The 23,790-nt window shown below is 36.1% G+C and overlaps 3 protein-coding genes, 1 non-coding gene and 1 pseudogene across 4 annotated transcripts; 3 read left to right on the forward strand and 2 right to left on the reverse strand.

Annotated features, from left to right (window-relative positions):
- Positions 1–119: 119 nt before the first annotated feature.
- LOC130747904 (uncharacterized GPI-anchored protein At1g61900) lies at positions 120–4,701 on the forward strand. The gene is made up of 8 exons (XM_057600958.1): positions 120–281; positions 1,136–1,296; positions 1,793–2,653; positions 3,195–3,440; positions 3,550–3,564; positions 3,964–4,104; positions 4,222–4,269; positions 4,370–4,701. The coding sequence occupies exons 2-8, from the start codon at positions 1,263–1,265 to the stop codon at positions 4,441–4,443; spliced, it is 1,419 nt and encodes a 472-aa protein (XP_057456941.1). The 5' UTR covers positions 120–281; positions 1,136–1,262; the 3' UTR covers positions 4,444–4,701.
- Positions 4,702–6,802: 2,101 nt separating this feature from the next.
- On the forward strand, positions 6,803–10,440 carry LOC130743089 (receptor-like protein EIX2; annotated as a pseudogene).
- Positions 10,441–11,510: 1,070 nt separating this feature from the next.
- On the forward strand, positions 11,511–16,037 carry LOC130747905 (uncharacterized). Its single transcript, XM_057600959.1, has 3 exons — positions 11,511–12,008; positions 14,406–14,612; positions 15,630–16,037. Exons 1-3 carry the CDS (start codon positions 11,580–11,582, stop codon positions 15,774–15,776), a joined length of 783 nt encoding a protein of 260 aa, XP_057456942.1. The 5' UTR covers positions 11,511–11,579; the 3' UTR covers positions 15,777–16,037.
- Positions 16,038–16,636: 599 nt separating this feature from the next.
- On the reverse strand, positions 16,637–16,711 carry TRNAR-UCU (transfer RNA arginine (anticodon UCU)). The gene has a single exon. It is a non-coding gene; the product is annotated as a tRNA-Arg (tRNA).
- A 585-nt stretch (positions 16,712–17,296) lies between these two features.
- LOC130747906 (cycloartenol-C-24-methyltransferase-like) lies at positions 17,297–23,130 on the reverse strand. The gene is made up of 14 exons (XM_057600961.1): positions 23,051–23,130; positions 22,788–22,903; positions 22,384–22,450; positions 21,803–21,876; positions 21,615–21,699; positions 21,468–21,523; positions 20,575–20,629; positions 20,349–20,396; positions 20,022–20,105; positions 19,554–19,670; positions 19,316–19,399; positions 18,736–18,861; positions 18,525–18,622; positions 17,297–17,718 (listed from the first exon to the last, which is right to left on the reverse strand). Exons 2-14 carry the CDS (start codon positions 22,850–22,852, stop codon positions 17,640–17,642), a joined length of 1,038 nt encoding a protein of 345 aa, XP_057456944.1. The 5' UTR covers positions 22,853–22,903; positions 23,051–23,130; the 3' UTR covers positions 17,297–17,639.
- Between the last annotated feature and the right edge of the window lie 660 nt (positions 23,131–23,790).

Consider the following 23,790-nt stretch of genomic DNA (forward strand, 5'->3'; position numbering starts at 1 on the left):
AGGATTATTCAAGCAAAATTGGTTTAATGAGAAGAAAAGAGCAGTGAAGAATAATAGTGTTGTTGTGTAGTGTGGAACGGTGCGTTTAAACTTTATAGGAATTAGGAGCAGGTTAGGTTAGGTAATGCGGGTGCCAGCTGTTACCACCATATCACTCTTCTCTTCACTCTCTCTCTCTCTCTCTCTCTCTCTCTCTGCTTGCTATTTTGGGGTTAGGGTTTTCCATTTCCGATCACTGCACCACCGTAACCACCGCAACTCTCTCTCTCTCTTCATCCACGGTACGGCGCTTCTTCCTTCCTCTTCCCTCGTTGTTACTCTCGCATTCGTGCTTTTACTGTTTAACTGAATCGAATCTTAAATTCTCGATTGTGCTCGACATTGTTGCTTTTCGTGTATGCGGAGGACTGTCAACGTTGTTGTCACTTGTAGGATTTGGTCATCGAACCAGTTCATGTTAGTGTTTAATGTAAAGAAAGAGGAAAAGTTGCTTTTCTCAGCTGTTCTACTTTCACTGTGTTGTGTAAACCTAGAATTTGGTCATGACTATGAATTTAATTATCGGAAATTATAGTTGTCTGTTATTGGATTTTGAGGTGCTAGACTCTATTTATTTATTTGTTTTTTTGTTTTTAACTTTTCTGGGATAGAATTGCTCAAATATTGTAAAATGATAGTTTGCAACCACTGTGTGGTAAAAAATAATGAGGAAGACTTCATTACCCCTGAAACCTTTTCCATTGATTTGTATGGTTTCAATTTCAATGATCTTTTTAAGGAGCCAAGTATCTTGTTATAGGGAACTTCAGGAAAATAATATAGGGTTTGTAAAGCTTACATGCTAATCCTATGCTAGTGCAATGCTTATACCACTAGAGCACTTAGTTTGGCCTATTTTTACATAAGGGATGAATCCTCAATGCTCATTTATGAGCAATACAACTCCCTTCTAAGTGTATCTACGATTTTTTTCTTCCAGACTTTAAAATCTTGAAAAATAACCTTGTTGATTATGCTTTTATGCAGTAGCATGTTTATGTTGGCCTTGGAGATTATGTGGTATTCTTAGAAACACATGGTTATGATTATCCTCTTTCAACATACTACTAAATTGTTCTCTTCCTTTTAAATGTAGATCTTAAGCTTGGAGGTATTGCCTAGTTTGCTGCGTCGCTATGTGCTGCCATTTGGCCTATCACCGGCAGCCACTTGGTTCTCCAGTGTAAAACTCAATGGTACCAGGGGGCTAGGGCCTAGGAGTTATGGGCTGCTTTCAGGATGTTAATTGTCATAGAGGTAAGGACTAGTAGAGTTTGTTCAAATAATCTGATGAACAATGCAGATAAGGAAACAGAAGTAGACCCCAAGCTGAGTTAAGCTTTAAAAGATCAAAACTAAATCAGTAAAATACTTAGGCAATTGGGACATGTGAACTTCTGAAACACTCAATTTTTCCAACAGAGTTACGGACGCTTCGCTGTCAGTGATTCATTCTAAAATTTCTGATTGCATTTGTGTATAAACTCTTGTAGTTTTATTTTGTGAACCGCATCTAAAAATTCCAGTTGTATATAAACTCTTGTAGTTTTATGTTGTGAACCCCATTTAAGGTAGAGTGGGTTATGGTTGGGGTATTCACACGGTAATATGTATAAAATGTCAACAATGTCTTAGTCTTATATTTTTCCTTAGAACAAGGAATATGGATATGTATTGTTGGCTTGCATTATGTTTGAATAACATTGTTCTATGAATTATACTTCTAAGTCAAGTTCTGATTAAATTGTTGCAGGTTCTTTGTGCTGTCAGTTAATTCTATTTTTCACCTGGCTTCCTACTTTCCTAGATGTTACAGCACAAGCTGAACCTAGGCGAATTTCTTCCCTGGTAGAGTTAGCTAAGGAACCTACTTCTGGAGAATCTGGACTTTTTGACCCCATAGAAATATCGCCTGCTGTCATACCAAAATTCCCACATCCCAGCGAGTCTTTTCCTCCAATGTATCCTATTTTCCCAAGCAAATATGAACCAGTTTTAACTGGTAAATGCCCTGTAAACTTTTCAGAATCAGAAATATCAAATATGCTTGATAAAACAGCATCTGATTGCTCTGCACCCTTGGCATCCCTTGTAGGGAATGTAATATGTTGTCCACAGTTTAGTAGCTTAATCCACATCTTCCAGGGTTTTATTAGCATGAAATCCAATAATTTGGTTTTGCCAAATGAAGCCGCTGATCCTTGTTTTTCTGATATCATTAGTATCCTAGCTAGTAGAGGGGCAAATAGTTCGATCCCCACACTTTGCTCTGTAAAATCATCTAATTTGACAGGCGGATCATGTCCTGTGAAGGATGATTCTACTTTTGAAAAAATAGTCAACACAAGTAAATTACTCGAGGCTTGCAGCACTGTTGATCAACTTAAAGAGTGTTGTAGACCTATTTGCCAGCATGCAATAACAGATGCAGCACTTCAGATTTCTGGAAGACAAATGATGATCAATAATAACGAAAATGTAGCTCAAGAAGTGAATTATACTGATTATCTCAATGATTGTAAAGGTGTGGTCTATTCATATCTTTCCAAGAAACTATCATTTGAAGCTGCAAATACTGCATTCCGAATACTATCTTCTTGCAAAGTCAACAAAGGTACATTATTTAACGAATTGATTCTTGTTGTAGTATATTTAAGTTTGGAGTGTGTCAATGGCATGACTAATTATCTCATCAATGAATAGATAGGGGTTGGAGTGCTGGCTAAATGTATTTATTTTTATGTTATTGGTCTTAGGGACCTCAGTCTTCACATTATTTAATTACTTTGCTGTATTGTTTTATTGCTTCAGATTCTTGTGTCCTGCTACTTGGGTGTACTGTTTCCTTTTTTATGTATATTTCCTGTTTGGAAAAAAGAGGAATTTGGTTATGATAGGAAAGAGTTGGATGTCCTTTATTTTCCATTGTTCACAAACTAAGATTGCCAGTGTATAGTAATAAAAGTCATGTAAACCTTTGAATAAAAAGTTGCATTATTTTATCCCATATGAATTTAACTGTTTTTGGAATGCATTAGCAATTATGAGATGGATCTACCTACCAAAAATGTATCGTGACATGTATTTAAAATTTAGTTGTTTCATTAAATTGTTTATAAATTGAAGTAAATTGAAGTAAAATCTTGCTTGTGCAGTTTGTCCTTTGACTTTTAAGGAGCCTTCAGAAGTGATTGCTGCATGTCGGAATGTAGCTGCCCCTAGCCCTTCCTGCTGTAGTTCATTAAACACATATATTGCTGGGATACAAAAACAAATGCTAATTACAAACAAACAGGCTATAATATGTGCGTCACTTTTTGGTTCTATGTTACGTGTAGGTGGAGTTATGACAAATATTTATGAGCTTTGTGACGTTGATTTGAAAGATTTCAGCATACAAGGTATTTATCCTGCTCCATTGATATTCTTATTTTCTGCCTATGACCATTCTTTTAATTTCTTTAACCTAATTGTACCTTTTTTTTGTGTCTCTGCATGGTGCTGGTGCAGCATATGGACAACAAGGTTTGCTATTTTTTCTACTTCTTGCATTTGGTTGGCTTCTGTTATTTTTAATTCAACAATCTATTTACACTTTGGTTCAACGAAGAGCCAACACATAGTGGTTGCAGATGGGGCCTGGGAATCTTGACATACTAACATCTAATAGCTAAATACGATCCTGATATTTAAGAATGATTCCACACTCTTTTTAAAAGAAAGATGGATTAGATTTTGCTAGTCCTGACATGTGGGTATGATAGATGCTTTACTGGGTTGATTAGAATACAATCTTGGGTTATACCTGAATAATTTGTATTGATTAGGAAAAAGAATGTTCTGTTCAAGAACGGTGAAGATAGCTTTATTTTTCAGGGAATCATTTTATTGTTTGTAATATTGTTTTTCTTGATTTATATGCAGGTTGCCTACTTCGAAGCTTGCCTGCAGATGTGGTATTTGACAATTCATCAGGCTTTAGCTTTACATGTGATTTGAGTGACAACATTGCTGCGCCCTGGCCTTCATCGACTTCAATTACATCCATGTCACTCTGTGCACCCGGTATGTCTTTGGAAAAGCTACTCTCACTTGATTATTGATTATTTTTTCATGCAGGATGTCGATATTACAAATTATTGTTTGCATTTGCTTAACTTTTCTCTATTTGGAGTTCTGCAGAGATGTCATTACCAGCACTACCAACTTCACAGACATTGAAAAATATTGGTGAGGGCCATTTTTGTTTATGTTATGATTTGAAAATTTAGGAATTAATACAAATCTTACTGAGCAAAATATTGACTAGTGAATATGGTGCATTTTGCAGGTTGTAATTCTGCCGGAGTGGGATTCCTTGTGATTATTTTTTCATTTTTCATCTGCAGTACACTATTGTACTGAAGTGATTGTAGGATGAAGATGTGTGTCGGTTAGGCATTTCCAAGTGTCTTAGGTGTTGGTTTTGCTTGTATATTTTTGAATGGCCTCATTGTATAGCATCTCATTTTCCCCTCCTTTTCATGTGTCTCCTGCTTGTATATTCTGAGCAGACCGTTCCTTAGTTAGTGCTCAGTTGATTTAGGATCCAAAGTTGTGCTGTGAAGGGTTCATTGTTTCGAAATTCTGACAAAAGACAAGCAGATGCAGGATTACGTGGAGTGTTGTGCTTAGTATGCCAATATCAAGAGCTGGTTAAAACAGACTCGGTAAAGTAGAAAATAAAACTCAGTGAGAGAACTCAGTGAGAGCTCAGATGATGAGTGGTAACTCTGGTTTCAGAATTAAAAGATGATGAAGACGACTCAATGAAAAGCAATCACTAATTAAATAAAAGCTACTGCTAATTATGAGCCCAAAGACTTAATTTACGCTGCATCTGTGGAACCCATCTAAAATTTTTGGGGGGGGGGGTTAGTTTATGAATCAAAAGTTTATGTTGAACTTGACGTTTGTTGGGGTGGATTTCTTTAAACTAAACTTCAAACTGTTAGTATATCACAAGTTCTCGACCAATATGTCAAACTCGTGGCACAGATGGATTGAAACTATATTGTTTTTAATTAAAATTAGGATGGATAATAAGTTATGCGTGACCAGTCTAGTTAATTTGTTACAATACCAATATTTTTTAATAAGCTACATTTTCTGTTTTACTATATCGTACATTTTTCACTCCAAAAATGTTTTTATTAACTTTGTGTGAAATCATTATGCTAGCTTCTCTTTATAATTTTAAGGCTTAATTCCACTTTGGGCCCCTGATGTTTCAGAAATGAGCTATCGGGGCCCCCCGTGTTTAAACGTAGCGGTCAGGCACCCCAACGTTTCAAAAACGTGCGATCCAACCCCTTCTGTTAAGCTCCGTTAGTTGACCAAACGGAGGCCCTTTCATTAATTGACGTGGATTTTCTCTAACCGCGGCTTTGTCTTCCTCTGATGACCATCAATGGTGAACAACACTGGCACAATTCAAGGCAAGGACTTAGGAGAGATTAACAAGACTAAAATTAGGGTTTGAAAAGGGGAAATCAGAAATTGGAAGAAAGGTTGATTCCTTACCATGAATTGATCATCAATTCGAACAGAGAAGAGAAAGAGCTATCCAACGCAGGTTCTAGCCGGAGAAGACGGTGGTTGGCGGCGGCGGCTGGCGGTGGAGGGCGGCGGAACGACAAATTTCTTGGGGGGTTTTGTTGCGGACAGTGAGAGGAGTACGGTGGTGGTGGTGGTTTCTCCAACAGCTAAGCGGTTTGCTGGAGATCGGGATTTGAAGGTGGCTGAAATTAGGGTTTGGTTTCTCCTCTATTTCTCTGTTGTTTCTCATCATGTTGGTGATGATGATGCTCGCGGGACTGAAGGAGGTGGCGGCGTCATCGTGGCTGCTGGCGGTGGTGGCTAGCTTGGGTGATGCCAGGGTGGTTTGCACATGGAAGGAGAAGAAGAGAAAGATCAGGACAGGAACGGTGGTGATGGTGTAGCCTCTGGAAGGAGAGTGACCAGGCGGTGGTGGTTGTCATCAGGAGGAGAAGAAGGTGTTGGTAGTGCTGCAACCTTAGGGAAAATAATCAGAAGAAGAAGAAAATGGGTCTTGGAGAGGAAGAGAGAAAGAGTCGAGAGGTTGAGGGAGAGCATGAGTGAGTGAACGCGTGAGGGAGAGAGAGAGAGAGAGAAGAGAGTGAGAGAAAATCCACGTCAATTAATGAAAGGGTCTCCGTTTGGTCAACTAACGGAGCTTAACAGAAGGGGCTGGATCGCACGTTTTTGAAACGTTGGGGTGCCTGACCGCTACGTTTAAACACGGGGGGCCCCGATAGCTCATTTCTGAAACATCAGGGGCCCAAAGTGGAATTAAGCCTAATTTTAAAGGATTTGTTGATTTATTTATTTACACTTTTAAAGCTAAATTAATTTTAAAATTACTGGGGTAATTTCATGAATAGTAAAGTTATTATGTAAAAGGACTCCATGGCACACATGCTTGGTCTTTTCAACATGTCCAAAATTTCGAAACTAGAAGGTGGTTGAATACATTGTTTTTTATATTAAAAAAAAAAACTAGCAGGCATATGATTATCTGCATTAAAACAAGAGGTTTGGCTTCTTGCTACGAACTGTATTACCTCAGCTCTCTTCAATTCCTTCCAAATGTAAGTAACAACGTAGGTTGTGCATAAAAAAAAATAACAACGTTGGTCTATGGTATGGTCTGTGTTGACTTTTTGAAAATTTTCTTTCTGATATATATTGGTATTGTCTGTGGACTTTTTGAAACAACTAGCAGGTAATATATATATATATATATATATATATTGTTAATACAGTCATTTTGTCATGTTTGTGAACGTTCTGTTTGAATCATTCAATATCCAGAAAACACAATAAAATTTATTGTATCAAATGGGAATTGTGGGTATGTACTATGTAGATAGGTAGACTTGAGTTGAGATATATATCTTATCTTGGAGGTTGCAAATGTAATTCAAGTTAAAAGATGTCTCTAGTTAGGCTCTTATTGCCATTTTTATTCTTGTTACTTAAGGCATCTGTTGATAACAGCAATGCTCAAGGTGTTGATTGCTTAGCTTCTAATCGAGAAGCTCTCATAGACTTCAAGAATGGCCTTGAAGATCCTTTCAACCGACTCTCTTCGTGGAGGAACTGGAACACCAACTGTTGTCAATGGCACGGCATACATTGTGACAACATCACAGGTGCAGTTGTTGCTATTGATCTTGGGAACCCACATCCACATCCAGTGTTTGGTGAGTCTCCTCCTGGGAGGTATGGATTCTGGAACCTGAGTGGTGAGATTAGACCATCTTTGATGAAGCTCAAGTCACTAAGGCATTTAGACTTGAGTTTAAACACATTCGGGGGCATACCGATACCAGCATTCTTTGGATCACTGGTGAATTTGCAATATTTGAACTTGTCAAATGCTGGTTTTGGTGGTATAGTTCCTCCCAACTTGGGAAACCTTTCTCACTTGCTATCTCTTGATCTACAGCATTTGAGCTTGCATGTTGAAAATCTACAATGGGTGGCTGGCCTTAACTCTTTGAAACATCTTGCAATGAATGGAGTTGGCCTCTCACCGGTAGGAATAGACTGGGTCAGTGGATTAAACCAGCTTCAATCTTTGATTGAATTGCATCTACATTCTTGTAAGCTGTCTGGTTTTATTCCATCTCTCAATTTCACTTCACTTGCTGTTCTGGATCTTGGTTATAATAGCTTTGTTTCAAAGATACCCGATTGGCTTGTTAATATCAGTAGCATACAACATATTGACATAAGCTATAGTAACATGAATGGAAGCATACCTATTGGTTTAGGAGACCTGCCAAATTTGTTGTCCTTAAATTTGAAAGGGAACCAAGATCTTACAGCAAACTGCTCACAACTCTTCAGGGGAAAATGGGAGAAGATACAAAGGCTTGATTTTGCAATTAATAAAATGAAAGGGAAAATTTCTCCATCCATTGAAAACATGACTTCTCTCATTTACCTTGACCTTTCTTTTAATGCCATTGAGGGTGTTATTCCAGGTTCCATCGGTAAACTCTGCAACTTGAATACTATTGATTTATCTGCAAACATGATGGCAGGAAGTCTGCCTGAATTTCTTCAAGGAACAGATAGCTGTTCTTTTAGAAAACCTTTTCCTAATCTGGAATATTTTCTCATGGCCCTAAACCAACTGACTGGTAAAATCCCAGATTGGTTGGTTCAACTAGAAAATCTTGTTTTAGTCAGGCTTGTTGATAATCAACTTCAAGGTCCTATTCCCAGTTCAATAGGATCATTGCAAAAACTTACATACTTGGGACTTGACAGAAATAAACTAAATGGGACTCTCCCTGATAGTTTAGGACAACTATCTGAATTGTCACACTAATATGTTTCTTTCAATCAGTTCACAGGCATGATCACTGAAGCCCATTTTATAAAGACAAGTAAGTTAAAATCATTAGACTTGTCTTTCAATTCATTCAAGGTGAATGTCAGTTCCAATTGGGTCCCTCCATTCCAACTCAGGTCTCTTAAGATGAGTTCATGTGCTTTGGGCCCCTTATTTCCAGCTTGGCTGAAATCACAAAAAGATGTCGCTTTTTTACACTTATCAAATGCTAGCATTTCTGGTCCTATACCAAACTGGTTTTGGGATATTTCATCACACTTGCGAGAATTGATCATGCACCATAATCATTTACAGGGGCCGCTTCCAAATCCAATATCTGCGGCATTTGCATCGGTTCTTGAGGTTGATCTAAGCTATAATCTTCTTGAAGGACCAATTCCTGTTACAAACACAGTACTTGGGATTTGGTGGCTAGATCTCTCCCACAATCGCTTTTCTGATGCAATACCATTCTCTCTAGGAGAAATGCCATCACTCATTTTCATCGATCTTTCAAGCAACAACTTAACTGGAAAGATATCTCCAACCCTTGAAAATTGTTCTAGTCTCAGTTTTAATGTATATCGGATAATCAACTAGTTGGAGAAATACCATTGTTTACAAGAGATATGCTCTCTCAAATAACAACTTACCTGGAATTATCCCTCCAAGCCTTGCAAATTGTTCTTTTCTGGATGTACTAGACCTTGGTAGCAACAATCTGATTGGGACAATTCCAAGTTCTCTGGGTCAATTACAACTACTGAGATCACTACACCTTAGTGACAATAGCTTTCGGGGGCACTTGCCATTGTCTTTGAGAAATTTGTCCAATTTGGAAACCATGGATCTTGGAAATAATGAATTTTCAGGTATTATTCCACCTTGGTTTGGGGAAGGCATTTCATATCTAAGAATTCTGAATTTGAGATCTAATTCACTTTCTGGAGAATTGCCTTCTGAGCTTTCAAAACTAAGATCATTGCAAGTCTTTGACCTTGCTAGAAATAACTTGAGTGGCAGCATTCCAGCTAGCTTGGGTGATCTGAAAGCAATAGCTGAACAGGAAAAGAATAACACATACTCACGGTATGGACAAACGACAACTTATTATTACTATGACGAAAACTTGGTTGTGTATGCAAAAGGACAACGTCTAGTGTATACCAGAACTCTTTCCCTTGTTACTAGCATAGACCTTTCTGATAACAACTTCACTGGAAATCTTCCCCATGAAATAACCAAGCTATCTGGTTTGGTGGTTCTCAATTTGTCAAGAAACCATTTAACTGGCCAAATCCCAGAAGGCATGCAAAATCTGCATCAGCTATCATCTCTTGAGTCTTGATCTCTCAACTAATCGACTTTCCGGCACAATCCCTTCAGGCTTGTCTTCCTTGTCATTTCTGGGATTCCTGAATTTGTCTAACAACAACCTTGTAGGTGCCATTCCTTATACAGGTCACATGACAACCTTTGATACATCAACTTTTACTGGGAATCCTGGTCTCTGTGGTCCCCCCCTTCCTGTGAAGTGTCCGGGTGATGATGATCATGATCCTAGTCATGATGATGCTGTAAATGATGATGGATTGATTGATGGCTGGTCTTACTTGAGTCTTGGTTTGGGTTTTGCAGCAGGCATTCTGATTCCTAGTTTCATTTTAACAATGAAGGGATCTTGGGGTTATGCCTATTTTTATTTTCTTGATCAAGTTGTTGACAAATTATTGAGGCTGTCACATAAATAAGGAGTAAATCGTGGCCCAAGGAAGAAACCTGTAATCCCATCTCTGGTTTTTTGTAACATTCAGAAGGAAAGATGAGACAAAATTCAACAATATTGTCCACAATCAACGAGCTTGACTCGTGCATTCTGATTTTGTTTGCTGCGCAAGGTTGATGTTGCTAACTTGTTATGCTAAACAGCAAGCATAGAATAGGATAGGTTTTTTATAGCACGTTAATTTTTTGTTTAAAATTAACATTGTGGCAATGGAAATGACTTCAAAGTTCACAAAGAGCCAATTGTGCTTCATTAGTTGTTAAGTTGAAATAAAGTTATAGTTCTTTTAATACCAATTTTTCAAAATAATTCTAACTAAATCATGTTATCTTTAAATTTGTATCAAGGTGTTTAATTAATATTTGATAAAATATATTTTAATGAATTATTTGAGAACATATAAATTAGTCAAAACAATTCATTTTTTGAAAGAAATGAGTCAAAACCGCTGAAATAGAATGTGTTTTTAATATCTTTTATGCAACAAAATGGCATTTTATAATTTCATAACACGTGTTGGCTCATTGTTTGTAAGGATAGAGAATTTCCACCCACATATGTGTTTGATTCTACCTCTATAATAAACATATCAAGATGTTGATAACTTTTTTCAATTCATCATTTCAATTCGAGATTCAGACACACTTACCACTTTTTATCCGATAATATACTTTGAGCATTGTTAAAATAACCTTGTTTTTTAAATGCGCTCCACTCGCTCCAATTATGTTGAACGACAACATAATGAAAGCAGAAGGAGTGCTTCGGGACCATGATGGTAAGTTAATTTTTGGCTTTTTTTTTTGGGAGGCTTAGGAATGGTGATGTTTTTTTCATGTCGAGTCAGTTGCAGTTGATGTTGGTCTAACTCTAGCGTGCGATCTGGGATATCGCGACATTGTTTGTGTGTCTAACTACAAGATTTGGTGGATGTTCTGTTAAGCGCAATGGATGTTCAAAGCTATTGGCTGCTTGATCGAATCTAGAAGGTTAGAAGCATATGTTATCATGTGAATAGAGAATCTCTATCATTCATGCGTTCCTCGTGAGAGCAATTTGGTCATTAGCGCCTTAGCAATACAAACAACACGAGGTGCGAGTCCGTTACGATTTTAGAAGTTCCCTCCTCCCAACTTGATTCAGTTGTTGTATTAGGATATCCCTATTTAGTTTGCACATTTGTTAGCTTTCCAAATTATTAAAAAAAAATATTTTTATTCCAAGTGTGAGAAAAAAACAACCTTATTTTTCTCATAAATTACATTTCCTCTTCATACACAATCTCTCTCTCTCTCTCTCTCTCTCTCTCTCATCATCTCATCTCATCTCATCACACAATACTCATTAAAAATGGCAAATGCTTTGAAGGGCAATGTGATGCTCTCATCCCTTGTCTCCTTACGAAGAACCACAACAACCCATTGCTCCCTTCTTCCCAAAGCCACCCGTTTCGGTTCCAAGTTCCCTTTTTTCTCACTCTCATCATCTTCATCCGCAAAAACTCCATCTGGGTTTCCTTCATTCTGCACACTTTCTTCTTCCTCCACAGAGGAGGCAGTGACGGAGGTCACACCAGCTGGCGGCAATGGTGAAACCGAGAAGAGTGTCAGTGTTAAGGATTCGGCGGCGCTGCTTGACATAAGGGTTGGTCAAATTCTGAGAGCATGGAAACACGAAGAGGCTGATTCTCTTTATGTGGAAGAGGTTGATATTGGTGAGCCTGAACCCAGAATCATATGCAGTGGCCTTGTCAACTACATCCCTCTTGAACATCTTCAGGTTAATTCAGATTTTAATTCATTTTCAAATTTCAATATGTGAGTGAGTTTCTTCATTTTCAACTATGCATTGGTAATGAAATATGGATTTTGGTGATAGAGGATTATTTCATTGGAAATGTTTCAACTTGGATTCCATATGTAGTAATTGTTGTGATTCACTGTATTGTATTGTTGTTCAATATGGTCTTTCTGATAAATTATAATGGTGATTACTAAGGTGTTATGCTTTGGCTATTTGGTGTCTATTCGCTAAGTGATATCTTATCTTTGTGCATTGAAGTGGTTATTTTGAATCACTGTATAACATTTTAAGGTGCCACCCATCATAGAGGAATTAGTTCATGTTATTCTCTCTTGATACATTTGTCTATAGTTTAATATTCAAACTTATATTCATTTGGATAGTTCTTAGTGTTAGCCGTGGATGAAATGTATCATCACTTTTATGACTGCACCTTTTCGTACCTAAGCTTCAATTTCTGAATTTAAAACTCACAATCAACATGCTATTTACTAGAAATGCACTCTCTTTATCTTCTACTTTTACTACAAGTATACCCCAACACTGCATCAAATCAAATTAGTTTTGACATCGTTTGATTACAAACAGCCTTTTTAATTTTTATATACTAATTTCATCATTTTTAGTACAGAACACATAGTAAGGATAAAACTTAGCCCATCAGGATTGGTGAAGAAGGCGAATTAATTGATTTAATTTATGGGAATTAGAAAGTAACTTAACAGGAGATGAGAGTATGGATAGTCATTGTGGTCAAGTTAATTAGCTTCTATAATGTCAATTGTTATTCAAGGAGAACGAAATTAGGTAGAGCTAAGTATTAAAGAGATAGATGTGATATGAACGAAAACTGAAAGACAATTCATGACCGAGAGGAGTTAGAAATACAATGGATATGATGAGAGTGGTGAGATTCTGCTGACATGGCGTCCAACCGCTACTGCGGTTTTCTTGATCTATCTGATTGGTCAAGGAATTAGTTATTGACTTTCTCCGACCCTTACTGTCCAACCTGAGAAGGGGGATATGACTTGGAAGCTGGCTTTTCTTGTCAGCCCAATGAACAGACAAACAGGTATCAAAAAAAGAAGGCTTAAATACTCTAGGGGTCCCTGAAATTGTACCCCGTATCAAAATAAGTCCCTGAAATTTTTTTTTCCGATTCCGGATCCCTGGAATTGTTTTTTTAATCAGAATAAGTCCCTACGCCGGAGAAGACGGTGGTTGACGACGGCGGTCATGGCGGCGCTACGACCAGGGTGTTGGGCCGGCTTCGTCTCGTCCTCAGGAACTCAGTGGTGGTGGTCTCGTGGGCTGGGTCGTCACAGTTGAAGAGAAAAGGCCAGTCGCAAGTTGATTTCTTCTCGCCGGAATTTATGGAGCTTCTCGGTTTCTTCGTTTTAGCTTTGTTTCTTGCGATTTCTTCGCCCATATCAGATATATGAAGGTCTAGGAGTGTTTTAAACATGTTATTTCATGGTTTGTGGAAACAATGAGGAGGCAACCACTGTCTTCTCCGGCGTAGGGACTTATTTTGATCAAACAAATTTTTCTAGGGACCCGGAATCGGAAAAAAAAATTTCAGGGACTTATTTTGATACGGGGTACAATTTCAGGGACCTACAGAGTATTTAAGCCAAAAAAGAAAGAAGAACTCATCTTTCTTTTATCACTTAGGAGCAGCCCGGCAGGATAGGAAGGCAAGTCTGTAACGGTATCTATAAAATACCGTCTCAATTCATATGGTTGTAGCACAAGGTTAGAATTCTAGCTCTTCTAGGGTGGTATCTCACAGGAGATGATTGAATCAAAATAATTCCCTTTCAAGTTCTACTTTTGACATGGGAACTCCTCCGTCTATGATTCAACTTTTATATGGATATTCTGCCTTATGGTTGATTCTTTAATGTATGCTTACAGGGTCTATATAATTTTTGCAATGTTAATAAGAATAAAATAGAAAGAACTGATAAAGCATGTGTTTAAGGCCAACCTTATGGGTGCTACAGACTCATTTGCGCGTTTGAAATTGTTTTGCAAAAGAAAATTATAAGATGATTGTGTCTTGTTCCAGGTGAATTTGTCATGTGGAATTTATAAATGTCGGGGACATAAACAAATTTTGCATAACTTAACTGCTCTACGTATATCACTTGATGCTGATTAAAATTTGAATTATGTCAGCAAGACACCTTGTGTGGTGCAAATAATGTATACGATGATGGGTTAGATGGACATAAATGTACATAGTTGAATTTGTGTAATTGTCTGTGTTTATCTCAACTTCGCAGAAATGGATTTGTTGATGTTTCATATTGGCATCATTTTTTTGTTCTTCTGTACAATTTAACAAATAGAAGGCAAAATATGCAGGGCAAAAAGGTCATTGTTCTTTCCAATCTGAAGGCAAGGAATATGCGTGGTGTAAAGTCTAGTGGAATGTTGATGGCCGCTTCTGATGCAAAGCATGAGAATGTTGAACTTCTATTCCCTCCTGAGGAAGCAACCCCTGGTGAAAGAATATGGTTTGGGTCAGAAGATGAAAAGGATAATCAACCTGCTGCTGCTGCTCCGAATCAGGCAATTCCTCTTCTTGAATAGTAATTTATATGATTGCCTAGTTGAATATTGAAGTTCTAGAATTTAGATAACTTATCATTTCATAAATAAAGCTAATTATCTGATAGTTTCTTGTGATAAAGCCAAATTTAGTGAAAGGAGCAAGACACATCCTTTTTTTGGTTTTGAGCGAACAAACAAGCACTTAGTCATGTTTCAAAATCGTCATGAGAATAAGTCCTCTTATGTTAGATTTGTACATACCTTGTCATGTGAAAATTGTGTGACTTCATAGATATTAAATAAGCGAGGTCTTACGGAAATTTGTTTTTGTGTTTGAAGAGAGAAACATACATAAAATGTTCATGTGACAAAGTAATGTGAAATCCAACATGAGAGGAATGAATCCCATTTTAGACAGTTTGATGAGATGTCCTATAGTTTATGTGGTTCAATAGTAGTTTTTAATAGTAGATGCCTTCAATTACAGCTAGTGATTACAAAGATCTTAGACCGGGACATTGGGTTGCATTTTTCTTGAAACTGAAAAAGATAAGTGTTAGCAGCACACTATTTTAAACACACTTTTCCACTCACTCCCTAAATTGACCTATGTTCAAAAGAGTATTACTAGCTTCTCTCTGACAAATTTACGGGGTGCATATTTATGTTTCTAATCAAGACTCTAGAAACTAAATCCTCAAGTCTATAGATCAATGAGTTTCCTTGAATGGGTGTTGTATGTAAGTCTTGTACACTGTACTTTATGAATGGGCGTCATTACCATTTATAGAGCACAGTAATACTAGAATAACAATAAAAGTCTTAGGTCAGCTATATGGATCACTTGATCCATATTAAAGATACACGCAGTTTTACGCTGATTGCAACAAGCCTATCACAACTTTGCTCACTTAACCGGGCTGAGGACCAGCCATGACACAACTCAATAATACTACAAGAATAGTTATAATTGTTTTTTCTCATATGTGGGTAATTTCAGAACAAAAAGTCTAATTGTTCTGTTATATTATGCAGATACAAAAGAAAAAGATATGGGAATTGGTGCAGCCTCATCTGAAGACAGATGCTTCTTGTACTGCATTGCTAGGAGGGGTGCATGTCATGCGTACATCTCTAGGTTCAGTGGCATGCCAGTCATTGCAGAATGCAAATATCTCCTGATGAACAACCAGAGCACATGTTTGGAATTCCTTGTAGATTGATTCTAAAGCCAGAATCAATTCTAGGGAGAAGCTTCAGCGAGTAGCTTCTAGGTGCCAGAATTGATTCTAGGGAAATAGAATTTGATCCGAAAATGCTATGAATTTCTTGCTCTACATAGCCATACTGGCACTGTCTATCCATATGCTATTTTTTCTTCTTCATAATGTAATTTTTGGTAGTGTGTGAAAAATTGTTTTACATGTAGTCAATTTTGTTTAATGGTCTTAATTTATATTTAAGTGGTCTTTTTTTTTTTGGTGGAAAAGTGGTCTTCATAACAAAATGATTAACATGAAATATGGGCTCTCTTCATTTCTGATCCCATGTTTTACGCCAAAAGTCCATTAGGATTACTTGGGCTATGGGCTTTTTGTCCCAATCTTTCATTTTTATCTTAATAAAATTAAGTAAATTGGTGCAACTGTATTTACTACCACTTATTATTGCTATTTAAAATAATTTTTTTGGGCTCTTTCATTAATTCCACGGCATATTGGTCGAGCACCCAGTCCCATCCAATTCATTTGATTTCTTTTGACATTGTCTCCATCTAATATTCTAAAGTCCACAAAAGTGGCTTTGGTCCTGCTGACATTGACTGTTAAGTTATGTCTCTTTTAAAAAAAAATAAAAATTAAGTGCATTATTTTCTTTTTCTTTATGGTCAAGCCAATGTTTTATACTTTTGGTGGAAGAAATTTAGGCCATCATGTAGTGGGATGGAAACATTTTGGAGAAGTGGGTGGGTTGGGCTTGACTCTAAAAGTCTTGGGCTTGACTCCAAACTAAAAACAGAAGTCAACAACAGTACAAAAAACCACACCTGGTGGGACTCGAACCCCCTCAATCGTCTGATTAGAAGTCAGACGCCTTATCCATTAGGCCACAGGTGCATTTAAATATTACATTTCTACGTTTTATTATTAAAAATAATTTAGCTAATTAATTAAAACTGAAATTATTTAACTAGTAATAAACATTTAATTTAATCCTACGCTTCCCAGTCAATCATATTTTGGAAAAAAATTTAGAATAGTGTATGGTAGGATATGAACATGGCTGCGTTTGTCCTATATGAAATTTGACGCGCTCATAAATAATTGCAATTATGATGCAAATTAAATACAACGAATGAGGAGATTGCCTTTGTATGGTGGCAACTGTAAAATGCAGCAATAGTGATAAAGGATAACAAATAACAATGGTGGAAACAAGGAGAGTGATAAATGGTGAGGATCATGGAGGTTGGTCAGTGGCAACGAATTCTGGTTCCTAAACTACACCTGAATTCTAGGTAGATCAATAGTGTTTGAGATGAGTTGAAAATCACACTCATTCTTTTACATGAATTTTAGAATGAGTTGAAGGTTAATAGGCAGTGGTGACATTCTTTCTAATTATTACAACCCGAATCAATTAATATTCTATTATTAAGTTTAAGAAACATAAGTTACTAAAATATTTTTAAGGTTAAATCATTTAATACAAAAAACTATGTTTTTTTTTTCATCAAAACAAATAGTAAGGGCTCAAGAGACAAGAGTCAAGAGGCTATTACGAGAATTCAGCATCTTCTAGTGAAACATAAGGCCAATACTGCTTCGGCAAATAACAAGCAAAGTGAAATCATGGCAAACTAAACATAGAAAAGACATAAAACAACAAGACTCACTTTATGGCCTAAATTTACAACACCATATTAGAGTGTGTTTAATTTAGAGGTTGGAACACTCATAATCACTTATAGAAAGAAGCTATAAAGTGTAGCTAATGAATTGTCACTTTTTTTTAAACTGTGTGTATACTGCCGATCCAAACACGCTAGTCGCTGTGATAGCCTCCTGAGCCTCCTCCTGGCTTCTTTGCCAAAAAGAAGAACATTGGCGTGAAAATCTCTTTCCTGTAAAAGCATCATTAAAAGGTTTAGTTTGAGAGTCCAATGATTCAGAGAAAAAACAAATCATAAGTTACATTTATATTTTTAGTGTGTTTGCATCCACTTCTAATATTCTAAGAATTACTTCTTTCTACCACAAAAGCTACTTCTATTAGCTATTTTTTGAAATAACTTATTCTCTTCGCATATTTGGATAAGATTATTTTTCACCAAAATAAATTCTGACATCTAGAAGGCAGAAGCTACTCCTAGAAGCTTCTTCCCAAAATTAATTTTGGATTTAGAACCAATTGCAGAAGAATTTTCAAACATGCATTAAATAGGATTTCCAAACATATATTTAGTTCATCAACATTTCCTTTGGGGCTTAGAGGCGCTATATAAAGAAAACTTTGTCCTGATTATCATATGCCTATAGCCTAATACTAGAGAGCACCCTGATTTCAATTCTAATTTTTTCTTCTGTACCAATTCTAACTACACTTCTAATACTGATAGAAGAACTGGTTACAAGGGTTAATCAGATGAGCGATAATTTTATAGATAAATGGTCTATCTTTAAACATAATTTATGACAGATTTATGACACAGCTAATTACACCTAGTAAGAAAAAGCTTGGTTATTGTTGCATCAATTCTAACTCCACTTTTTTTTAGATGCACTTTCATAGCATGATTGGTTGGACTGTAAAATACTCTAGAATCATAGTACAAGTTTTAGTTTCTAGCAAGCGTGTCTTGGATATTGTGCAAATCATGAGGCCGAGCATCCATTAAATACAATAATTATGGATTAACGGATAACTTACTTTCCAGCTACAGTCAGTCCATCAGCAGCCTTCTCCAGGAAATCTTGAACCCTTAGGCTTCCCTCTGGAGCCAGTTTAACAAATTCTAAAGCCTTGACCTACAAACAATTAAATTTAGAAACCCACAATATTTCAATTAATAATACAAACACATGAATCCTAAAGTGAAACCAAAGCATTGGAAGCAAAATATGATATGCAGTAGCAATACCAGATTTCTTGTGACAAATCTTCCAGCAGTAGTTAGGCGGAAGCTGCTGAGTGAGAAGTGACTTGTATCCAAAGGCAAGTACCAAGGAAGAGGAGAGTCAAGTGCAAGATCTTTATCCCAAATTACCTTCATGCATGCACAAAAAGAATCAAATCTCCCCTTAACCAATTAGGTGGTTCATCTCTTAAATATTCAAAAAACAATATTACTATAGGGAAATCTTTTCAAAATCGGACTGGCCATAGAACCGGTGAAAATTTTGATTCACGTGGGTGTAATTGATTTTATCGGTCAAAACAGTGATAATTAATTTTTTAATATAGATAATATGTTAAATAGTATATTAAGATAGAAGATTAAAAGTTAAGAAATTTATGTGAGACATTTGACTTTATTTGAATAAAATCATTTCTTTTTAAATTATAAACAAAGTTATGAAAAATGTTACTACTCGTGACTGGTTTTCACAGGTTTTGATCCTATTTGATCTGTTTTCACTTGACCCAGTCCTAGTTCAACAGGTCAAACCGACCTTCCAATTTCAATAACTATGGTGGAGGGTAAAGAGGTTAATGTTCACCTCAAAACCTGCTTCTTTCAGAGCTTCAAGACACTTTGTGGTCGATCTAACATCAGGAAGTCCATTGCCAATCTCAATTTCAGCCTGTACCGATTAATTTTATCTATAGAATTACAAACCAATTCGAGGGAAGGGAAAGAATAGAAGATAATCAAACCAATTTGAGGGAAGGGAAAGAGTAGAAGATAATCAAAGATATCATCCATCTAAATTCTTTTAACCTCTGTATCATATATACCTTTAATTTTTGGTGTTCTTTGTTGTTGGGATCATAAGCATCAGTCATGCACCATTCATATGCAGCAAAATGTTGGCCAGGCTTCAACACTCTAAAAATTTCTTTGTAGCATCCGTACTAGCCATAATTACATATCCGGAAAAAAAAGTTTAAGACAATTCCAATTAAAAACAGAACTTTGTAAATTCACAGTCATCCACTTAATGCTGTTAGGCAAGACCACATTGAAATTTGGTCCAGATTACTTGTTGTCAAATTGATATGCTATTTTTAGCAGGAGGGACAAAGATTGATGAAAAGTGAATTAGAGTAATTGCATGTTTTGGAGATCTCTCTAGAATTTATTCTAAACCCAGAATCAATTCTGAAAGAGAAGCATGAATGAGTAGCTTCTGGTTTTTCAGAATTGATTTGGAGAAAAGAGAAGTTTTTAGATTCAAAAATGCTAGAAGGAAAACTACCACTTACAGCATCTGGAGCATGGCAGGTAGCTTCAATTGCATACACTGCATCAAAACTGCTGTCTGGGAATGGCATTTTCATGAAGTCAGCCTGCATTATCAAAATATCACAATCATTACACTGTCAGCTACGACCTTAAATCATACAATTTCATTGTCAAAATTATCCAATGCAACCCCTCAAACTTTTCAACACCCAAAGAGAAGAAAGAAATAATGCAATATAAGATTAGAATGGTAACAATGGTACAGAAACTGGATTAATATAGGCTAAAACATAAAAGGCCTCACTCTCCCCAACAAAAAGTAAATAATTTGTTTACAGAAGATCAACCTTGACAAAGCTGCAAGTCTTGTCCACTCCAGCAATGCGATTGAGCTCCTGTTAATTGATGAAAACTCATAATGCTAATTTTTTAAGATTATAACTAGTCAATCTCAACTTTAAAATGTGGAAAACCAACATAACTTATTCATCAATAAAAATTTTAAGAATTTAAGATAAGAATATTAAATGTTCAAATTGCACTGCCTATGCATTGCATATTCACAACACATACCTTTCCTCTTGTTAACTGGTACTCGTTGTTGTTCAGCCCTATGACTGATGCCTTGCTGCAAGAGGCAATTAAGTTCATATTTGGATCAGCGTTTTCAGAATTGATTTAGTAACACTGGATAGAAGTGAGTTAAAAGTAAAGTGGTGTATGTTTGGTTAAATTTACGAGAAAAATGATTTCTGTAGAGGGACATCGTTAATCCAGCTATGATTTCCAACATTGATTATGTAAAAGTTAGTTTTTTTAGTTTTAACCCAAAAGTAGCTTTGGATGTAGAATTATTAATTAATAGAACACTCAATTAATTTTAACAATGGAGAATCAATTCCGATCCTTATAAATGGACATCTAGACAACCTATTCAATACTTGGTACCAATGGAATGTTCGAGGTAGAATGCTAACATTACATTCCATTTTATAATGCACGAACGAAAACTATCTGCAAGACATTAGAAATTTAACCCAAGAGGAAATAAATCCAAATCTTTAAATTTTAACACAACATTATGCTTCACTTGTTTCCCCTTGATTTCCTCTAATTATAAATAATATCATGCATAGTATATAGGCTTGAAACTCAAGATGCAACTCAACTGGTAATAATAGTAATAAAGAGCTGAATTTACAGAACAGAATGTCTATCTAAGCAAAAAAAACATGTCAGAAACAAACAATGACAAAAGCCTTTTATCTCACTAAAGTGATGTCGGTTATATGGATCACTTGACGCTCTTGCGCTGGGTCAAAAAATAAATTTTGTGGAATATTATTGAGCATGAGGCCGCTTTTAATAAAAGAACAGTCAGGAACATACAGAATTAATTTTATGAACCAGTACACGAGCTAAGAAGGCAAAGGAATAAAACACTCGACGAAGGAAGTTCCATTTACCTGAATCTAGCAATTTCTCTTAGTGGTCCCCCAATTCCACATCCAACATCTAAAACCTAAGAACAGAAAGAAAAAACTCAAGAATTTTCGTTGACATGTAGTAAAACAGAGATATCAGTTAATTTGCTTCATTGAACATATGAAAACCTTATCTTCTTGCTTCAGGCCAAGCTGTAAAGCAAGGAAGTGCTCATGTCTTTTGATGCTCTCTCGAAGAGATTCCCCTTTCCATCTGAATGAGAAGAAAATTAGCAGCAATCCTGAGTGTGAGGTAAGTTTCAAAGATTCAAAGATAATCCTTCAATTTGCAATTGCAGAATAAAACAAATGGATACCTGGCTGCAAAATGGAATGATTCCCCCCAGCCAAACTCATAAAAGCTAGTAGAAAGATCATAGTACTTATTAACCTGAAAAACAAATAGATATCTTATAATACACTTTGTGTTGATTTAATCAAGATGGCATATGAATTGCCTAGTATATACAGCATCACAAGTGACTGGAAAAGGATATCAGAAAACAAAGGAAATGTGAACATGTGTATAGAACAAATTTGTCACAATTGGTTTTAGATTTAAAAAAAAAAATGAAAATTACTTTCAAACATTCATATTTCTCATCCAAAAATAATTTTACTCTAACAAAATTGATTTTTATGGGAACCTAACTCACACTCATAATAACAAAAAAACAGATTGTTAATTGGACATATATGCCAACATGCACTTGACTAATGACTATCATTATCAATATTGTACACATGCCAACATGCAATTGGTTAGTCAGACATCCAAATTAATAGCAATAGCATGCTGCTGACAAGAAGGTGATTGATATACAACTATACAATTACCAAAACCTGATAAATATTTGTTTTCTATTTCAAAATTAAGTTAGCAATTAATATCTCTTACCATGTCAGAGTAATTAGCTTTCCTCTCTTCCTCTTTACCTCCATAATGAACATGATACTTCTCATACCTGAAAAAAGCTCAAATACACACTTGATCAGCCATAATAAGTTATAATAACTACAATTAAAATCTCTATATTTCCAATTGCACGCCCTCTCACGAAAACAATACAGCCCATGTTTGATTCCACGGTGAAATGTTCACGAATCACTTCTCTTTAAAATAAAATAAAATAAAAATCTTGTTTAGATTATTTGCAAATAGTGAAACCAAACATGTCCACGCGCCGCAGTGGTTTTGGCTGCGACGTCAAGATTTTGTAGGTTTACAAAACCGTGACGCGACTGCAATTTAAAACACTGATGGCAATTTACAATGCGATAGGCAAAGTAAAAACAAAATACTTGTCAACAGCGGAGATAACTTCGGATTTCTCCATCTTTCCACCGACGCCGGATGCCAGATTCATTGTCGGAGCTTCGGATACCACTCGCAGAATTCAAACGGAACTTGCTGAGATCTAAACACAGAAAAAAAAAACTCTGCATGTGAATGATGATGATGATCATATATAGGCATGTAGAGTGATTGAAAAAATAAGAAACAGAATTTGATTTTGAGAGATTGATGGTGTTGAAGGGAATGTGGGATTGATTATGAATCTTACATCGAACGCCGGGAAAGGGAAAGGGATCTTCCCGGAGGCGGAGATTATTGAGAGAATTGGCCGCGTCCTGAGGGATTGGAGGGAAGATTGTTTCTGAACTGCATTATATACACCGTCATTCAGCCGTCAATCAAATTGACAAATATGCCCCCTTCCATGTTACTCCCTCCGGTCCTATTTATAAGCATGAAAGAGAAGAAAAATCTTGGTCCTTTTTATAAGAACCAAATGAAAGTTTGAGCTATATTAATGATTTTTTTCCAATGATGCCCTTATTAATTCTAACTTGTAAAATGTGTCTCATTAATTATTCTCTCTCTTTTTCACTTTCCAACACTAATAATAAAGGGTAATTTTGGAAGTTTATTTTGATTCAAGACATATTTAATGCATTTTATCTAGTTTAACTACATTTCTTAAACTATGTGAATTTTTTTTTTGTTGCTTATAAATAGGACCGGAGGGAGTAATATTTTACTGCATTGTTCCGGTACCCTTATATTTTGAAATCCGGTACCCTTGCATTTTACAAAAATACATCTTTTTGTTTTGAATGAGTTATGATGATAAACTTGTGGGGCAATCCTTAAAAAAATTATATATTTATACATATTGTCCATCATTTCATTAATTTTCTAAAATATTTTAATTTTAGGGTGGATCAACCCCTATTAAGCAGGGTGGTTGGCTTTCTCAACTTGCCTAGACACATTTATTCATTTAATATGAATTGAAAGCAT

Source organism: Lotus japonicus, chromosome 3, assembly GCF_012489685.1.
Source record: "Lotus japonicus ecotype B-129 chromosome 3, LjGifu_v1.2".
Classification (NCBI taxonomy): domain Eukaryota; kingdom Viridiplantae; phylum Streptophyta; class Magnoliopsida; order Fabales; family Fabaceae; genus Lotus; species Lotus japonicus.

Coding starts and splice junctions, on each gene's coding strand:
- LOC130747906 (XM_057600961.1), bottom strand. CDS start 22,852: ATGAATCTGGCATCCGGCGTCGGTGGAAAGATGGAGAAATCCGAAGTT. Junction 19,400..19,553: donor AAGAACACCAAAAATTAAAG/GTATATATGATA, acceptor TAATCGGTACAG/GCTGAAATTGAGATTGGCAA. Junction 18,623..18,735: donor GATTTGTCACAAGAAATCTG/GTATTGCTACTG, acceptor AATTGTTTGTAG/GTCAAGGCTTTAGAATTTGT.
- LOC130747904 (XM_057600958.1), top strand. CDS start 1,263: ATGGGCTGCTTTCAGGATGTTAATTGTCATAGAG. Junction 1,297..1,792: donor GGATGTTAATTGTCATAGAG/GTAAGGACTAGT, acceptor AAATTGTTGCAG/GTTCTTTGTGCTGTCAGTTA. Junction 4,270..4,369: donor ACAGACATTGAAAAATATTG/GTGAGGGCCATT, acceptor TGCATTTTGCAG/GTTGTAATTCTGCCGGAGTG.
- LOC130747905 (XM_057600959.1), top strand. CDS start 11,580: ATGGCAAATGCTTTGAAGGGCAATGTGATGCTCTCATCCCTTGTCTCC. Junction 12,009..14,405: donor TCCCTCTTGAACATCTTCAG/GTTAATTCAGAT, acceptor CAAAATATGCAG/GGCAAAAAGGTCATTGTTCT. Junction 14,613..15,629: donor CTGCTGCTGCTCCGAATCAG/GCAATTCCTCTT, acceptor TATATTATGCAG/ATACAAAAGAAAAAGATATG.